The following is a 20,234-nucleotide window of genomic DNA, read 5'->3' as shown; positions in this document are numbered from 1 at the left end:
ACTTCAGCATACACTACTATCTTCCTTACATCTAAAAAACTAGTGATAAGTTGTGAGAAGTGAAAAGATTGCAGATATGAGGACAGAATCTGAAACATGACTACGATGTAAATCTGTAAATGTGATGTTTCTAACTCCTGATCTCCCTGTGCTTCCTTCCTCCTCTGCCCTGAGAGATAAAGTACATTTTATTTTCACTATCTTGTTAGAAAATGTAGCTTCTAAGTTGCAGTCATCTTCTTTTTAATAGTTGTCCTTTTTAATTTCTGCCCATTGCCAGGGACCCTTTAAATAATTTTAAAAGATCCTAGGATCAAAACTACAATATATTTTAACACTCTCAACTAGAAACAGATTTCTTTAATGAGTTCTTTTTTCTTTTTCTTTTTTTTTTAAATCAATATTGAGTTATTTTTTTCTAACTAAATGTATTGTGCACTGTTAGTCCTCCATTCACATGCATATCCAGGAAGAAACTTAACACATCTCTAGAGTCTATCACAGTGCCTGGCCCATTGGAAGGTAGCTATGCTGACCACTATGCTACCAACACCAGTGTTGCCTGGCACATAGAAGTGCTCTAGAGAATGTTAGTCGAATGAACATCAAGTGCTTTAAAAAAAAGTACCCAGCATATCTTCATAGTTTAGCTATATGCTTCCTTATTCTTCTCATTCTAACCCTCCACTTTCCCATCCTGAGAGATAATACTAGCACTGCTTATCTCATATGGAAGGCCATCTTCCCCTTTTACACATCATTCCTGGAGAAAACATTTGAAGCATGTGATACAGTAAATATACTAATTACAGAACTTTTTAACCCATTATTTTTCATTTCTGAAGGTGAAAAAAAACCATGGAAGAGACAAAGTCTAGTAGAATTGGATGTGAAACCAGGCATTGTGCTAACCTAGGTGTAAATCTTCAATTCATATTTGCTGAATCTGAATCCCAACGCAAGATTTGAGATAATATGCATCTCAATCTTTAATTTTCAATGATGAAATGGTAACAGACAAAAAATTCATTTGTCTTCCAGTGAGTTCAACTCATGCCTACCCAAAGCTGGCTCCATATCGACCAGCAGGACAGCTGCTTTCTCCCCCTTTGCTGCTCTCGGTTTTTTTGAATTCTTGTTTCTCTTACGTTGTACAAATCTGTGCATTCCTCTATGTGAAGCAGCAGCCCTGGTATTGTGAGGTCTACAAATACAGGTAAGTTCATTTTCTTAGTTTTCCTTTCTGAAGATGATATAGTGACTATTCAGTGACATTGTCCCACTTGATTTGAACATATATCCTAGCACTTTAATTAACAAAATTGTATCCTCACCTGCAAAACACAAATGATAGGACAAAACACAAATGATAGTTCACAGGTGGACTGGTGGGGTGAGCCATGTGGAGTGGGTGAGAAGAGATCTGTCATATTGATTGTTAGTGTGTAGATCTAACAGCTAGTTGGCTGAATAAATGTATTCTTTCTCTGGTAGTTTGTGTACCCTACAGACTAAGCGTTAGTAAACATTTCCTGTAGTGTGCCAAATAGTAAATAGGCTTTGTGGGCTAGGTAGCCAACTCTGCTATTGTAGCACAAGAGCAGTCATAGACAAAATATAAACAAATGGGTGTGGCTGTGTTCTAATAAAACTTTATTTACAAAAGCAAGTGGTGAGTTGGAATTTGCCTGTGTGCTGCAGTTTGCTGGCCCCTGCTGTAGGCATACAAGTGAGATTTGTTTAAATTATTACATTTTTTTCAAAGAATGTTAAACCTGAATGTTAATTGATGATATCATTGTTCTGATCGAATTGGAACACCAGATTCAGAATTTCTCTTTACATTCCTAAACTTTAATTTTTTTTTAAGGTGAACTATGGCACAAGCTATATTTTTTTCTAACAAAGTCCCCCTGCAGATAAAAGTCAGAGAAGGAGCTGCTCTGTTTGAAATAGAGTGTGTGCAAACTGCCTCTCACTCCACTGTGATTATGAAGGCATTAGAGCAACAGAAACCAGTGAGATATAGATTGAAAACTACCAAATGATATCCAAGATATTTAGATCCGAAATTCAACAATTCAAGTATTACTTGGAATATAGAATCCCATTTAGTTTCAAAAGCAGATTTTTCCAAAATTGGAGTGCATGTAGTCAGTGAACTCAAATTTTGACTGAACCTAGGAAACAATATGGTGTAGTCAAAATTGGGATGAATAGGAAATCAGAAATTCTGGGAAGTCCTGCCTCTCTCACTGACTAACCCTCAACTTTCTTATTTGCAATGTAAGTATATTGGATTTGATACGCTGGTTTTAAATGTTGTAATTCAGGCCATCTAGTCTTTTTGTTCCTCTTTGTGTGAGAATGCTTTAAATTAATGCTTTTCATTAATTTAATTAGCAAATATTAACTGAGCATATATTATAAGTACATCTCAGAGATATTGTGAGTTTGGTTCCAGGCCACCAAAATAATGTGAATATTGCAATAAAGTGAGCCACACACATTTTTTGTTTTTTCAATGCATATAACAGTTATGTTTGCATTATACTCTAGTCTATTAAATGTGCTATAGCATTATGTTTGAAAAACAATGTATATATCTTAATTAGTAACACTTTATAGCTAAAAATATGCTAGTAATTATTTGAGACTTCAGTGAGTCATAATCTTTTTTGTTGCCTTGATGTTGATGGTAGCTGACTGATCCGGGTTGTGGTTACTGAAGATTGGCTGACGTGGCAATTTCTTAAAATAAAACAACCATAAATTTTGCCACATTGATTGTCTCTTCCATTCATAAAAGTTTTCTCTGTGGCAAGCAAGGCTGTTTAATAACATTTTACATATAGTAGAACTTTTGAAATTGAAGTTAGTGGGATTGATAGTAATGGGAATCTGCCGGGGTGGGGGGGAGGGCAGTGGTGGTGGTGGTGGGCACACCTCATCAACAAGGGCACCTGCATAATGAACATTTGTATACCTAACCCTGAATTGTACCCCACATTTTAAAAATAAAAAAATTAAGAGAATAAAAAGAAATTGAAGTTAAACCTTCTCTAACCCTGCCACTGCTTTATCAACTATGTTTATGTAATATTCTAAATTCTTTGTTGCCATTTCAACAATGTTCAAAGCATCTCTATCAGGAGTAGATTCCATCTTAAGAAACCACTTTCTTTGCTCATACAGAAAAAACAACTCATCTGTTCAAGTTTGATCGTGAGATTGCAGCAATTCAGTCACATCTTCAGGTTCCACTTCTAATTCTGGTTCTCTTGTTATTTCTACTGCATCTACAGTTACTTTCTCCACTGAAGTTCTGAACCTCTCAGTCATTTAAGAGGGTTGAAATAAATTCCTCCCAAACTCCTGTTAATGTTGATTTTGTGATCTCTTCCCATGAATCACAAAGATTCTTCATGGCATCCAGAATAGTGAGTCCCTTGTAGAAGATTTTCAACTAGCTTTTCCCAGATCTATCAGAGAATCACTATCTATGGCAGCCTTATAATATGTATTTCTTAAATAATTATACTTGAAAGTCAAATTGCTCCTTGATCTATGGGTTGCAGAATGGATGTTGTGTTCGCAGGCATGAAAACAACATTAGTCCCATTGTATATCTTCATCAGAATTCTCGGATGAGCAAATGCATCATCAGTGAGAACTAACAGTTTAGTTTTTTCTTTTTCTTTTTTCCTCTTTTTTTCTTTTAGAGATGTGGAGTGCAATTCAGGAATAAGTATACAAATGTTCATTATGCAGTCACCCTTGTTGATGAGGTGTGCCCCTCCCTCCCCTGGCAGTTTTCCTCAAGTGCCAATCTCATCCCCCCTCCCCTGGTAGTTTCCCACTACTGCCAATCCCTTTCTTATAGTATTATAATAATTGTTCAAGGTCCACTTAAGGTACTCTGTTCTTTGTTTCTGTAATAGATCACTGACTGTGATAGACTAAATCCATCCAAGTTGCTGCGAAGTCCATGTTTGTCTTTCTTTATGACTGCATAATATTCCATTGCGTATATGTACCACATTTTAAAAATCCAATCCAGCTTCGATGGGCAGCATGGTTGGTTCCATGTTTTTGATATTGTGAATAGAGTTGCAACAAACATGTGTGTGCAGGTATCTTTTTTGTAGAATGATTTGAGTCTCTCTGGGTATATTCCCAATAGGGGAATTGCTGAGTCATATGAAAGGTCAATTTTTAGTTCTTTTAGAAATTACCACACTGTTCCAAAGAGGTTGCACTAGTTTGCATTCCCACCAGCAGTATAGAAGCATTACTATTTCTCCACATCCTCACCAGCATCTGTTGTTGTTTGTTTTATTAATGATGGCCATTCTTACTGGGGTAAGGTGGTATCTCAGCGTGGTTTTGATTTGCATTTTTCTCATGATAAGTGAGGCTGAGCACTTTTTCATGTGTCTGTTGGCTACCCATATCTCTTCTTTTGAGAAATGTCTATTCATGTCTTTTGCCCACTTTTTAATGGGGCTGTTTGGGTTTTTTTTTTTTTTCCTTTTGTTGCATTTGAGTTCCTTGTGGATCCTAGATGTTAGGGCTTTGTCAGATATACAGTTGGCAAATATTTTTTCCCATTCAGTGGGCTGTCTCCCTGCTCTCTTGATGGTTTCTTAGGGTTTTGATCAGGAATTGGCTGCCATTTCCTTAAGGGTGTCTCCTGTATTTTCTAAGATTCATGTAGTTTGAGGTTTTACGTTTAAGTCTTTGATCCATTTAGAGTTACTTTTTGTGTGTAATTATAGTTAGGGGTCCTGTTTCAATCTTCTGCATGTGATCAGACAGTTTTCCTAGTACAGTTTACCAAATAGGTTCTCCTCTCCCCAGTGGCTGTTGTTGGAGACTTTGTAAAGATAAGTTGATTGAGAAATTGAGGCTTTGCTTCCAGAATCTCTATCCTGTTCCATTAGTCTATATGCCTGTTCTTGTACCATTACCAGACTGTTTTGATTACTGTAGCCTTATAATAAAGTTTGAAGTTTGGAAGTGTGATACCGCCTACTTTGTGTCTTTTGCTGAGAATCATTTTGGCTATTCGTGGTCATTTATGTTTCCATATGAATTTCTGCATTGTCATTTCCAGGTCTGAGAAGAGTGATGTTGGTAATTTAATGCCTATTGCGTTGAGTTTGTAGATTGCCTTTTGTAGGATGGACATCCTAACAATGTTGATTCTTCCTATCCATGAGCATGGAATATTTTTCCATCGGTTTGTGTCTTCTTGGATTTCTTTGAGGAGTGTTTTATAGTTCTCATTGTAAAGGCCTTTCAATTATCTGATTATGAAGATGCCAAGGGATTTCATTTTTGTGTGTGGCTATTGAGCACTAACATTTTGAAATGAATCTTTTTTTCTGAGCAGTAGTTCTCAATAGTGGGCTCAAAATATTCAGTAGCCCATGCTATAAACAGATATGTTGTCATCCAGGCTATGTTCCATTTATAGAGTACAGGCAGAATAGATTTAGCATAATTTTTAAGGGTCCTAGGATTTTCAGAATGGTAAATGAACAATGAATTCAACTGAAAATTGTCAGCTGTTTTAGCCCCTAACAAGAGAGTCAACCTGTCCTGTGAAGCATTGAAACCAAGCACTGACTTCTCCTCTCCAGCTTTGAAAGTCCTAGCATCTTCTTCAAACAGAAAGCTGTTTAATTCACACTGAAAATCTGTTGTTTATTGTAGCCACCTTCATCAATTATCTTAGTTAGATCTTCTAGATAATTTGCTGCAGCTTCTATGTCAGCACTTGCTGCTTTACCTTGTATTTTTATATTATGGGACAGGCTTCTTTCCTTCAACCTCATAAGCCAGCATTTGCTATTTTCAAATTTCTCTTCTGCAGCTTCCTCATCTCTCTCAACCCTCATAGAATTAAAGAGAGTTAGGGTCTTGCTCTGTATTAGGCTTTGGCTTAAGAGAATGTTGTGGCTCATTTGATCTTCTATCCAGACCACTCAAACTTTCTCCATATCAACAATAAAGCTATTTCACTTTCTTTTTTATGTGTTCCCTGGAATAGCAATTTTAATTTCCTTCAAGAACTTTTCCTTTGCATTCACAGCTTGGCTAACTCATGCAAGAGGTCTGGTTTTCAGGCTTTCTTGGCTTTAAATATTTCTTCCTTGCTAAGCTTAATCATTTCTAGTTTTTGGTTTATAGTAAGACAAGTGAGACTCTTCCTTTCAGTTGAACCCTTACATGCTATTGTAGAGTTATTGATCAGCCTAATTTCAATATTGTTGTGTCTTAGGGAGTAGAAAGCTTGAGGAGAGGGAGAGAGATGGAGGACAGCTATTTGGTGTTACCTTATGTGGGTGCATGGAACAAATTACAATAGTTACATCAAAGACCACTGATCTTTGAATATTTGAAATGTTTGATCTTTGAAATATTGCAAATGTTACCGAAATGTGACACAGAGACCCATACTGTTGGAAAAATGGTGCTCATAACCTTGCTTTATGCAGGGTTGCCACAAACCTTCAATATGTTTTAAAAAAAAAAAGAAGGAGAAAAAACACAGTATCTACAAAATGTAGTGAAGTGAAACATGATAAAAGGAAATGTGTCTGTATGGGAAAAGCACATTTCTAGACCTCAGGGAGTCCGGGAAAATAAATAAGTATTAAGTTTTGCATTTGAATTCACAGTTGGAAAATAAATCTTATTTATAAACAGTTATAATAGTAGTTTAAAAGTTTCAAACTGGACAAGAAAGCAAGTGGAACTAATTTGTAGGCTCCACTAGATTTGGTCAACTTGCAGGTTCCACTAACAAAGGGCAATTGGGGGAGGGGATTTACAAATAGATTAGTCAAAACTGGGAAATATTTTAACAAATATTTTAAACAAATCTTCTTCTGAGTTAATACTACGTGACCCCACTGTGCTAGGTGCCAAAAATTTATTGTATTTGAACTTTTAAAAAATTCTATAATTAAGGAACTGATATACCAGAGGTGTAAAATAAAAATATGTAAACAAAAAAATTGCAAAACAATGAGCTGAATATATCAGTACAGGGAAGAATGGGGCACTAGTTTCACTTGCCATTGAAAGTAAAGACATGTCAAATGCAGTGATATTTGAAGGATTAATATTATCTCAGTTAAAGGCAATAACATGTCCAATCCAAGAGGAGTGAAATTATAATTGGGGAACAGAGAATAACCCTATATGTTTGGAATATAAGGATTCTTGCAGAAATCTACTGGAAGGGTAGATTGAGATCGGAATGTGAAGATCTTATAGGCCAGTCAGAGAAGTTTGAGTTTAATTTATTAGCAAAACAGAGTCACAGACACCTTACAAGCAGGGAATGTCATGTTCAGATCTTCTGGGAGAGACTTTAGAGGAGTATATTGGAATGGGAGATTCAAACTCAGGACCCAAAGTTAGAATTAGTTGCATTAGTCCACAAAAGAGAAAACACACACACACACACACACACACACACACACACACACACACACACACACACCCACACCCACACCTATACTCAATTGACATGGTAAACTTACTCTTTGAATTGAAAAGAACTCCATAGAATATCATCATCCAAGCCCTTTCAAGACAGATCACTTGTTCTGAGTGGAGTGCTGGACAAAGAGTAAGCCTGAATTCTTACAAATTTTACTTCTGCTTTATCATTGCACAATGTGAATAAAATATGTTCTGGTAGTTGCTAGTTGGAATAATTTCAAAGCTAAAGTGTCATGGTAGTGATGAAACTATTTTTTTTTTCACTTAATGGATACAAATAGAATAAAAAGTCCCAATAAACACATGTAATTCTCTTGTAGTGAGTGTTTTCTGGCCAATCAAAATCACTTCTCAACCAATATGAGTTTGGAAAGAAACTGGACTGGAAATGCAACTCTGATTCCTGGTTCCATTTTAAGTTTTGAGAGTACCACATTGTGGCCCCTTACCACCATCAACTACATCACATTAGCATTTGTCTTTTCAAAGGGAAAGCCATTTCGAAAACCTATCTATACAAACTGTAAGTATAGTAAATTTAGTTCTTCTTTCTGAATATTTTCCCACTCACTCACCTTAAAGCTGCAACTCACTGGTGAAATGATGAACTGAGGAGGAAACAATTGTACTACTCTAAAATGATTGTTGAGTGTCATGGTCATAGGTGGCAGAGCCATGGGCAGAAACCTGCTCATTTACAGGTAAGTACAGACCTAGCTCAACAGTCACATGAGTCCTGTCCTCTTGTGAGTCATCAAGAATTGTTTTAAATACATTAACATATGTTGAGATATTTTACAACAAGCTTTAATCCCATTCAAATACAAATTGACCCCTTAGTAGCTTTAGAACATTAGGCAAATTGGCTGTTTTGTGTCCCTATTTCTTCATCTGTAGAATTGGAGGAAGTATTGCATACTTTCCAGTCTGTTGGGAAGAACTAAGTGAGGCATTTTATATAACAGGCCTAGCACAATATATATAAAGGGTCTAGCACTTATAATAGGTGCTCAAAAACTCTTTTTTACTTCCCCAGTATATTAAGTAGAGATAAAACAAATATATACATACATACATATATACCTATATACATTCTATCTCTTCAAAGCTACAGAGGAACCAGAAAATATACCTCATCGCTATTGACCAGACTGGGATACTTTTAAGAGTGAAGTGAGACACTATTAATAATCATGCTAGGCTTAAACAGGGAATGCCAAGGCAAATTAGAACATATGGTCACCCTATCAGGCAACTGATTTCAGTATTATAAATAATGCTGTGAAACACATGCATAAATCACTTTGACCTAGCCTCTTATTTCCTTAGGATACCAAAATCAATTATTTATTGAAAACATGTGAAAATGTTAGGGCTTTGGATGTACAATTTAGGTTGTTATCTAGAAAGTTTGTACCAATTGTCACTCTTGTCAGTTATTTTTGAGAGGGTTTGCTTAATAATAGTATATCGAACGTGGGATACTATACTAAAATATACAATTTTTGCTGATCTGATAAGACTTTTTAAAATGGTATCTCATTTGGTTTAAATTTGCACTTCTTTGGTCACCAGTGAGAAGGAACATATTTTCATGTCATTAGTCATTTCTTCTTCTGTGAATTGACTGTTTACATTTTTTAACTTATTTTTTTCTGTTGGATTGTCATTATTTTTCTCATTTATCTGTATGAGCTGTTTATTCCTTTGTGATTTCTTCTATTGTCTTTAAGCATGGAAGGTTTTTTTTTCTGATTATTAAATAGGAAAAATTATCACATTTAGTTTTTAAATTTCTTTTGAAGCTTTTAATGTATAATGTTAATTTTGGTATATAATTTGAGGTAGAGATCAAAAAAGTTTATCTAACTGATCAATCAGTTTTTCCAGCAGATTTTATTGATTACTAAGTATTTAATATTCATTTATTTCCTACATGAATATAATGTCACTTATTATACCTATGTCTATACAAATATTTGTTTTTAATATACATAATTTATATTACATATTGTACATTTTAATATTATATTTATATATATTATTAATTTGTTTCCAGACTATATTTTTTTTGTAAGAACAATGCCTTTTCATTTTTTTTAAGGAGTGTTCTGATTATCTAATGCTGTTTAACAAACATTCTCATGCCAGCCTATTATTGATTTACCATTATACTTCAAAAATTACAGTTTTATCATATGTTTTACTTAATAAATTGTCAGGCTTTTTAAAAGTCTCCTTTGGGATTTTGATACTTTGGGAAGAATCTACATGTTTATGTAACTTAGAAATATGTCATGCTCCCCACTTATTCACGCTTTCTTTGATGCCTTTTAGCAAATATTATAGTTTTCTCCATTACAAATCCTACACATTTATTTAATTAGCATCAGATTACCTTTTTACCTTTTTTGTTTTTTTGAGTCAGGGTCTCATTCTCTCCCAGGATGGAGTGCAGTGGCATGATCATGGTTCACTGCAGCCCTCAAACTCCTAGGTTGAAATGATCCTCCCACCTTAGCCTCCCAAGTAGCTGGGACTACAAGCATGCACCACCACACCTGACTAATTTTTTTTATTTTCGAGGGTAGAGACAGGTCTCATTATGCTGCCTAGACTGGTTTTGAACACCTCAGTACAAGCAATTCTCCTACCTTGGCCTCCCAAAGCGCAGGGATTACAGGTGTGAGCCATTGTGCCCAGGCTACATCTTATTTAAGAAATGAATCCTATGTATTTTATGTTTTTGCTTATATTATGAATAAATTTCTCATTATGTTTTCTACCTGGTTATCACTAATGCAAGAGAAATATATAGTGTCATTTACATTTATTTCCTACCCAGGACCTCTTTTGAAGTTTGCTAGTAATCCTTGAGTCTCAAGTGCTCTAGAAAGATAATCATTATTATCTGCAAATAATAATGTCCCTTCTTACTAACAACCAAAATGTTTACTCATATTTTCTGTTTTAGTACACAGTCCAAAATTTCTAGGATGATGTTAAGTTTACAACAGATAGTTCTGTTCCGTTATAAGAATACTTTTAGTAGTTTTCACTTCTTAATATATCTTTGGATATTTCTTCAAAGGTAGACTACATTATGTAAATGAAATACCCTTCTGTTTCCAGTTAATCAAGAGTATTTTTTAAAATCAAGAATGGGAGATATATTTCATTGAATGCCATAATCATCTACTGAGATGATTATACTTTTGTCTCCTTTGACCTATTGCTAAAATGTACCTATATTAATAAACTCATCCTTAAATCATCTGCATATTTTTGACAAATCCTACTTATTTGTGATGGATTATCCTTTTACTAAATTGAATTTTATCTTTTTTAAATGTCTATATTTCATGTGAGATTGGTCTCGAGTTTTTTGGGTAATGTTTTGGTAGATTTGGATATTAGACTTTAAAACTCATTGACTTTGTCTTTTCTCTGAGAAAAAAAAATTTATAGTTTTGGATGGTCTATTTCTTGATCATTTTCAAGAATCCACTAGTAACATCAAAATGCTTCTTTTGAAATAATTGCTTAAGGGTTGATTTAAGTTATTCTCTTTTAAAAATATTTTTAAAATAACAGATATTTCTGCCAGATAGATCAAGTTTTATTGTAGGGTTTTGTGGTATTTTCTTATTAATACCTTCTATAACTCTTACTATTTTATTTTTTAAGGTTGTTCATTTTAATATTTTAAAGAATAAATAAAAAATACATGTATTTATGGTGTACAACACAATATTTAAATATATTATATACTGTGAAATGACTAAATCAAGCTAATTACCTCACTTTTTTTGTGGTGAGAAAATTTAAAATGTACTCTCTCAGCAAATTCCAAGTATACAATACCATGTTGTATATAACTCTTTTACTATCTTCTCATTCTAATTACCTCTACATCTGTATTTTTTTTTTATTACTTTTACTAACAATTTATTTTTACTGGTTGTTTTTAAATAACAAGCTCATAGATTTAATAATTCTACATGTTTTTAAATTTTATAATGTGTTAATTTTTGCTTTTTCAATTTTTTCCCTTTTCTTGCTTTCTTTGACATTTTTTAAATGTTTGAGCTGACTTTATTATTCATGTAATTTCTTTTATTCTAATGAAATTAGACATTCAAGGTCAATAATAATAGTTTTGGTTACATTCTTTACTTTTTCATATATCTCTAATTATGACTTAATTTTGTTTTGACCCAATAATTTTTAGAATAGTGCTTTTTAATTTTCAAGAGGGATACGATTTTGTTTTCATTCTCCTAATGGTATTTTTCTCAATGGCTAACAAATATAGGCTTGATTTCCTTTTTGATCAAATAGATTTTTTAAAGTTTGTTCTTTATTTGTACATTGGGAGTGATTGTCTTATTTAAACTTAGTTAATAATTTCTAGTTTTATTGCCATGATCAGATAGTCTATCTCCTAAAATTTCTGCGTTGGAGAAATTACCGCAGTTTGATACACCACATAACATAAACCCTAAACCCTAATTTTCTAAACAAGTCACAAATATTAGAAAATAAAATCTAGTTTCTACTCTTAAGTCAGAAATGTACACTTACTATATTAAATCTATTTCAGCAATTATATTCAAATTCTGTTCTTGCCTCACATTTTTTATATAACTGTTTTGTCAAAGGTCTTGAAAGCATCCTAAATCAGTCTTCTAATTTTATATTTTCTATAACCTTCTTCCTGAATTTTATGTCTACAAAGATACATTTTTTGAATTTTACCTACATTTTTCTAAGTGTTGACACATTGCTTGAAAATGTCCTTCAAGTTTTGTTACAACAGATCAAGGTCCTACTTTAAGTTTTGGGTTTTGTTTTGTTTTTTTTCATTTTGTTTTGTTTTGTTTTTTGAGACAGGGTCTCACTCTGTCAGCCAGGTTGGAGTGCATGACTCACTGCAGTCTCAAACCCAAGGCTCAAGCAACCACCTGCATCAGCTTTCCAAAGCACTGGGATTACAGGCATGAGCCCCCACACCTGATCTAAGATTCTACTTTATGTATTAAACTTAATCTTTTATACCTTTTTAAAAATTATAAATTTATTTTACAAGAAGGATATATTTTTTGACTAATACTTGAATTTTAATAGCAGCTGTAAAAGCCTTTTATGTAAGTGGAGTGAATTTAAGGTATATTAGTTACATTATAGTGACTTAAAACTTGTGGGTAAACTCGACCCCCTATGCCAAACATAACTGATAATTTTAAATGCAAAATGCTTCATAAACAAATATTCTAATAAATGTAATCTTATAATAAATCATATACTCTCGAGGTTATAAGTCAAAGGTCCTTGGAACTACTATTAAAATACACAAGCAGTTTCATTTTGATACAACAGAAAAATCATTGCTCTTTTTAACAGCCTTTGACAGAAGCTCAACTTTATGATGACAAGATATAGAAACAGTACAGATTTAATTTTTATGGAAACAACTGTGAATGATCATTAGCCTTTTCCCTGTCTGAAACCACCTGCATCAACTGAGCCCTACGCTTTCCGGTTTCCTCATCAATAGCAACTGACCAAAGAGGACAAGCATTCACTTTGATTCTTTATTACAGTTTTCAATCAAAGCAGAATTAAAGAAGAGGGCTTCTAATTTTGCTTCCACACTGCTCACTTGTGCATAGGCCACGACTGCATTGGTCTGAGGATGAGTGTTGTGCATGGTCCTCAGCCCAGTTGCTAGTGAAGCCTAGGCTGTAATCAGAATGGGCATTTGAGTCATCCTCTTCTTCCCAGATTCTGGGTCTCTGGAGCCCTGAAACAATGAATTACATGAAAACTCCACACAGCCATGTCCTGGGATGATCTTAGCACCAAGCTTCTCAGATTGCTTTATTTTGGGAGATGCAATTCCCACTGCCTCATACCCTTACTAAGATAGCCTGGTTATTCTTCTGAGGGTGTGGCATTTAGTTGTTTACATAGAGTGAGGCATAGATGAATATTGAGAGTGGGTGTAGGTGCTCAAAGGTGAAACAGAACTCTGGTGCCTTCAAAAATAGGAGTTGCTGTAAAGAGGCAGTTGCCTCAGATTTCTGGTTGGTACAGACCTTTGTAGAGTTGACGGGGTTAGTGGAGTGACCACCAACACTGAAAAAATGAGGTAAAGGGAGAGGTTATAAGAGAAAACCTAGTTTGTTTGCTTATAACTTTTGAGAATTACAAAAGTTTTATATGATGACAAATGCTACAGATTTGGCCTGAAGGTGATAATCCTATCAACACACATTTCCAAGGCACCATCTACAAAGTACTTTGTGGAAGCTCTGACAGACACAGGCATGGTTGGGGTTGGGGAAAAGTACAGCAATATTGGTATAGTGAACCACAGGAAGTTTAACTCCTAAAATTAAGACAATTTGGGCAGATTGGAAAGAAAGAACCCAACAGATGTACATGCTAGTTTCTCACTTACTTTTTCAAGTCAGTCCCAGAGAGCCAGATGTAAAGTCACCTTCAAGTGGTCACAGATAAATTAAGATCATGCTAAGCAGAATATGATATTTCCCATGTAAAATAAGATTTTGTAAGGGAGGATTAGGAAGTCTTGGAAGACAAAGTGCTATAACTGGGCTCTTCATCTTAAGAATAATTGGAATAAGCCAAGACAGGAAGAATCTCATTTACACGGGGTATTTTGTGAACAAAGTGCAGAAGCTGGAAAGTGCTGGACCTCTGTGAAAGCCGCAGGTTTTGTGTTTTACCTTTCCTATTGCACATAAGGAGTAGTCAGAGATCACTTTAAAAGGATGGATTGGGAGCAGATTGTAGAAGGCCTTGAATGTCCATTGACGATGCTTAGACTTTGTTCTCTGGGCAACAAAGATGTACAAGATTGTGCCAAGAGTACTGACTGTTCATCCCATGCATGCACAACTCACCAGCCACATGGTGATAAAGCACTAGGGCAGCTCCTTTATGGGGCCACTAGGATACATTTGATTAACAGCCTTCCACATCTAGGCTTTCAAGGAAAAATTTCAAGATGTCACCTTTATCATATAAGCATTAGAACATATTTTAAAACATATGCGAATATATCAAAACATCTGAAGATATATCCAATATTTGCCCAACAGAGATAATTGATTCTGCAATGTGTGCCAAATTACACAAAACATTCTTTCAACAGCTAAAAATAATGTTTGGTGTTTCTTCAGATATATTTTCATTTCTGCTGCTGTCTGCCTTGGGCCTCACAATTTTTATTCTGTTTTCTGATTTTCAAGATATATACAGTGGAATGGAGGTAAGTAGTATTCATTTGCACATGTAGCATGACTCATAAGTACAATGGACTACATATGCTTTGAAATTCACAAATCTGCTATTACCATATTCTCTCTGCCCACCAAGTATTGTGAGTTCTATTTCTGTATACTGGAGCAAATAACATATCTGGATCTCACATATACCAGCCTCTAATTGTTTTTATATTATTAGTATTATTAATTATCAATTGGGTACATTTATATTTTTTTCACACCTGAAGTATTATGTTTGGATACTTTTTTCTGATAAACCAATACAATAAAACTAATGCATTAATGTTATAATTAATTCCGGTTTAGCTTTTAAAATCATAGAGATCATTGATGATATAGTTATGAGGAGTAAGAAAAAGTAGACTTATAGACAGTCATGTTCTGTCCAACATTTATTGTATGGAGTTTTAGATCAGTGGATATCATTTGATTCAGGATGCTCTGGGTTAAGATTAAGTTCATGAAGAGGTTATTGAACCAATTCTTGGACCCAGTATTGTGAGAGAAATAAAGAGAAGGACTGCTCCTGTTCTCCAGGCTAGAGTTTTGTTGTAAAGAAGAAGCATGCTTAAGTGAGAAGATGACATGGTCACCTGAAGCCATCCATGCTTGAAGAAAAGTGTAAAGATAGAGAGAACTGAGAAGAACATAGGAAGAAGGAGCTCTCCTTGTGGATTGTGGCTATAGTGGGTGGCTTCATGGACTAGATGCAACTTGATTTGAGTCCAAAAGGACAGACTAGTTTTTGCTAGGTAGGAGGTAGGGATATTCCCAAACAGAACAGCCTAAAAACAAGCAGATAGGGTGGAAAAAGCTTCTTTTGTCTTAGAAATGCAAAAAAAAAGTAGGATGGCAGGATAACAATCAAAAGCAAGGCTTGCTTCATAGAGCACTAGAAGATTGGCTAAAACTGAGGCTGTGTGCTTTGTAGTTTGAGAACCAAGAATGAAGCACAGAGGAAGACATGAGTGGATGGAGGCAGCTAGTGAAAGGCAACAGGGAATCAATGAAGATATTTGAGGTTTTTGAGCAGGGTGTTCTTCTTTTAAATTTTAAGTATGTGAGTTACAAGTCAAGATTAGGTACATAAGTGGTCTACGGATGGGTGAAGTTTGTGCCTCTCATTGGTCCCCACTTCGCCTGATTTAGGATCAGGTACCCTTAGTGATGCCACCCCCAACCCCTGGCAGTGTCCTGCTATTGCCAAACCCTTTCTTGTAGTATTATGATAAAAATTCAGGGTTCACTTACAAGTGAGAACAGGTGGTATTCAGTTCTTTGTTTCTGTGATGGATCACTGAGTATGATAGACTTTAAATCCAGTCAAGTTGCTGTGAAGTTCATAAATTTGTCCTTTATGACTGTGTAATATTCCATCATGTATATGTAGCATGTATTTTTTTAAATCCAGTCCAATTTGATGAGCAGCATGGTTGGTTCCAGGTTTTTGCTATTGTGAATAGTGCAGCAATAAACCTGCATGCACAAGACAGATTAATTAGACAGTGGCAGGAATATGGGAGAGCACAGAAGCTATGAAGAGAGAAACAATTAGGAAACGAAACCCCCAAGCCATTCATCTATTTACCAAACAATATGGTGCTCCGGACTGTATTGGTACTAGGGCTACAAAGATTAGTAAGATCCAATCACTGCTTTCAAGTAGTTCCAAAGCAAGGGGGGAAGACCACTGCATAAATAATTCAAAATCAAGTGTCTTTCAGGACAAGGGATGGAGAAGAGTTCTCCTGGATCAGGTTGGTGGTAGTAGTGAGAGAAAGCACCAGATTCTCTGCTAGAATCTGACCCACCCTCTCCAAACAACCCTTCCAGCCGGTATTCTGTATTGTACATCCCTGATAAAGGTTGTCTCCACCTGGGGAAAAGATGACAGAGTATTACTTTGAAATAACCCATATCAGGATGCGAATGAGGATTAATGGTTAACATTTTGGTACTATGGAGGGTCTGTGGTTTTAGTTGTCAAGGAAGTGCAGTTCCACACATGGTCATTCATCCATATTCTACTCTAGGGGGTCAGAAAAAGGGCTGTGTAACTGGCCTTTTGCTGTGAATGCAGCCATGGGTAGTTGAGGTTCTCACATCTTGAATAAGTACGTTTAGTGATCAAGTTGTACTCTTCAATCTTTTAAAACTGTTGGGTTTTGCGGGTTTGACTTTTATCAAGCCATTAGACTTAGGGCTAGGAACATTTGTTCAGAAAATCTGCATCTAGTCTCAATGAAAATAAACTTGCATTTCTCTGTCCTCCTTCAAGAATGAATTCCAAGTAGATTTTGCTTTGAGATAATTAGAATATCATTTGGTAAGCAATTTAACCTCAGCCTTCTCTCTCTTTGAAAAGATAAAAATGAAGAGAGACACATAGGCTCCAAAGTGTCTTGTTTCACATTTGTGATCCATAGCATATTTTTTTAATGGAGGTAGTAGAGGGAGCACGGGCCAAGAGGCAGTCTGTTCTCATTTATTTATTGGCTTTGAGTACTTCAGTTTGCTCATCCTTAAAGGAACAAAGCAACACCCATTCTCCAAGCTCAGAGTTTACAAAATATACAAATTAATTAGTGTGAATGTTTAAAATGTAAGGCATGCCAAAAAATTACAGTGGCATTTATTTTTCAACAGCTCATCCCAACCATAACATCATGGAGGGTCTTGATTTTGGTGGTAGCCCTCATCCAGTTCTGTGTGTCCTTTTTTGTGGAGGTAAAGTAATTTCTGTATGGCTCTTAATATTCTTCTGGAAAGATAAGTAAATAAAAGGTCTTATTCTCAAAGGTACTCATTTTTAGAACAACCATTTTAGTCCCCCAAAATGATAATTATTAAGAATTTCTTAAAGTGCTACATGTTCTTTGGGGGGAAATTCCTTGAAGAACAATGTAAAATTCTTTGAAGTCTGCATAGAAAGCAAAACATCAATTAACTCTAATTTTGTTTCACACAAAGGCATTGTGTTGTTCTTTTCTAATAGTCCCATTAATCCAGTAGACTCTACACCACATGACCTTCCAGCTCTAAAATTCAGTGAGGTCTTTTAGTGTCTTCAGAATACTTTCCCTAAGGAAGAAGAGAAGCCATTGATCATTCTAGCCAATTCCTACTCTTGAAGGTTTTCCTCTATAGTATTTTTCTACTCAGTGTCACTTAATGACCTTACCCACTCAATAAAAGGCTTGGGTGCTATCTTTTTAAAGGAAGAGTTAAAAAAGAAAAATTCATGTGATGTGAATCCCTTGGGAAAAGTGATCAACCACATGTTAAAATTATATATGTATACAAATATCTCGTTGTATTACAGTATGTGTAAAATTTCTCATCCTCTAACTCAAGGATTCCATTTTTGAGATTGTATTAAAAAAAACCCAAAGGAGAGAAAACAACTACATGTATGAAGGTATTTAACATTAGATATAGTAGCAAAATATTAGACATAAGTGTTGTAGAGATACAGTTTGTTCTTTAGCTATACAGCATTTAAAAAAATGATAATCATTAAAATGATTATTAAAAATACTGTAGCTGTATTCTTATCACAATAAACTAAAAACCTTAAAGGCTATAGCTACATAAAAATTGTGTATCACAGAAAGTCAAGTATAAACAAAAGAGGAATGCAAAATTTGATAAATTTTATTATTGTAAAGGTATGAAAATTGTGTGGCATCTGACAAAGAAAAAACACTCAACAAATAAAAAACAACCATTTAATTTCTAGAGTTCACCCATTCATTCAACAAAGCTTTATTTGGTACCTTCAAAACAGGTGGCAAGTAGCAGAACTAATGTTGTTGTTGTTTTTTAACTTTTCTTGTTATCATTTCTGTCTGACAGTAAAATAATTCTTAGTAAATCACTGGCCAGGATTTAACTAGAAAATTTGTGGAAATGAGAGGCTGTAAGGTTTTGGCAAATTTTGAACACAAGCACCTTCTCACTTCTTAAAGGAAATTACTAGGGGACTTGAAAAAGGAGAGGTAACTGAGGACACAGCAGCAATGAGCGCATTGCAGAAGAAGGCCTGGGGAAGCCGGCTGCAGCTGGGGGCGGGTCTGGCTGCAGGGGGATGTGCATGTGCATGACGATTTGATTGTTATTCTCACCTGACTTTCCAGGATGCCATCCTTCAAAATCGAGAGCTCTGGCTGTTGATCAAAAAAGTATTTGGATTCTACTCTAAAAGTCAATATAGGAACTGGCAAAAAAAGCTGGCAGAAGACTCAACCTGGCCTCCCACAAACAGGACAGATTATTCAGGCAATGGTAAAAATGAATTCTACATCAACAGAGGCTATGAAAGCCATGAACAGATTCCAAAAAGAAAACTCGAATTGGGAGGCCAAACCACAGAACAGCATTTTTGGACTAGGCTGTAATCAGAATTGTCGTGCATGCTGCACAGTATTGCCTTTTCTCCCCCCCAAATTAAAACACTGTGGCAAAGTGATGATAGTCTTCCTGCATATTTGTATTCAATCGCATTTCTCAATGCATTCAACCTTGCAGCAAGGACCATAGATATGCTTATTTTGATTACATCCTGTACCATAAGTGAAAAGAAATGCATTTCCTGGATTATCATTTTTAATAAACTTTATTCACATGGCATAGCATTATTTTGCTTAAAATGCACAACTTTCATGGTACTATAGTGAAATAATGTAGTATGAATATCAACAGAAGAAAGAAAAGCTGAAGAAATGTTTGGTCTTTATACGTTTTACCAACATATTAATCATTACAGGTTTACTTAAATCTTATATTCATTTGTGAAGAACATTTATGAACATATCTTTTTTCCAAGGTCACAATTCCTCCTTGAGTTTCTTTTGTATAACTTTACTAGAGGAACAAGAATTAGCATTTACTTGAGAAAACTCATCCCTAACTACAGTATACCAGAGTTGTGTGGAAGTGGAGAACGATGGAGTTGTTAGCTCCATATGATCTTGGCATGGACACAGTCAATATCTAAGCAAATGCCCCAAAAGTTTGGCATCTCTCAAGGTATAGTGCTTTGGAGTTGGAAGGTTAACAGCAGACAACAACATTAATGAAATAAACTATTAAAAGGTGCTTTCCACTTAAAAAAGCATGGCACCTTTATTTATTCTTTATTACTGACACATGGAAACCTCAAGTTCTAACTCTAAAGGTGGCCAGAATTCCACATTGCTTATCTTAAAAACAGTCTTAGGGAAGGGACTTCTAATGTTTTTGTCTTTGCTATATGACAATTCTCAGGCTACTAAACAATCTTAAATTCTGTTTCATCTTTTATTATCTAAAACATGTTATTAGATGCACATTAGATACCACATGAAAGGGTGCATCCTTTACAAATATATTTTGTACACTAGTACTTTTTTTTTTTTTTTTTTG

General features: G+C 35.0%; 1 protein-coding gene across 1 annotated transcript in view; it reads left to right on the top strand.

Annotated features, from left to right (window-relative positions):
* The window catches only part of ATP13A5 (ATPase 13A5), a 115,659-nt gene extending 96,194 nt beyond the window's left edge, over positions 1–19,465 (top strand). Inside the window, exons 26-30 of the mRNA XM_008071809.2 lie at positions 1,042–1,216; positions 7,839–8,041; positions 14,727–14,815; positions 17,478–17,558; positions 18,968–19,465. Of these exons, the coding sequence (XP_008070000.1) occupies positions 1,042–1,216; positions 7,839–8,041; positions 14,727–14,815; positions 17,478–17,558; positions 18,968–19,228 (809 nt within the window). The 3' untranslated portion in view covers positions 19,229–19,465. The remainder of the gene's footprint in view (positions 1–1,041; positions 1,217–7,838; positions 8,042–14,726; positions 14,816–17,477; positions 17,559–18,967) is intronic.
* Positions 19,466–20,234: the final 769 nt, after the last annotated feature.

This window comes from Carlito syrichta, unplaced genomic scaffold (genome assembly GCF_000164805.1).
Source record: "Carlito syrichta isolate Samal-C Ts95f unplaced genomic scaffold, Tarsius_syrichta-2.0.1 Scaffold314728, whole genome shotgun sequence".
Taxonomy (NCBI): domain Eukaryota; kingdom Metazoa; phylum Chordata; class Mammalia; order Primates; family Tarsiidae; genus Carlito; species Carlito syrichta.
Note: the sequence above shows the minus strand (reverse complement) of the source record. Positions and strands in the feature narration are given on the sequence as shown.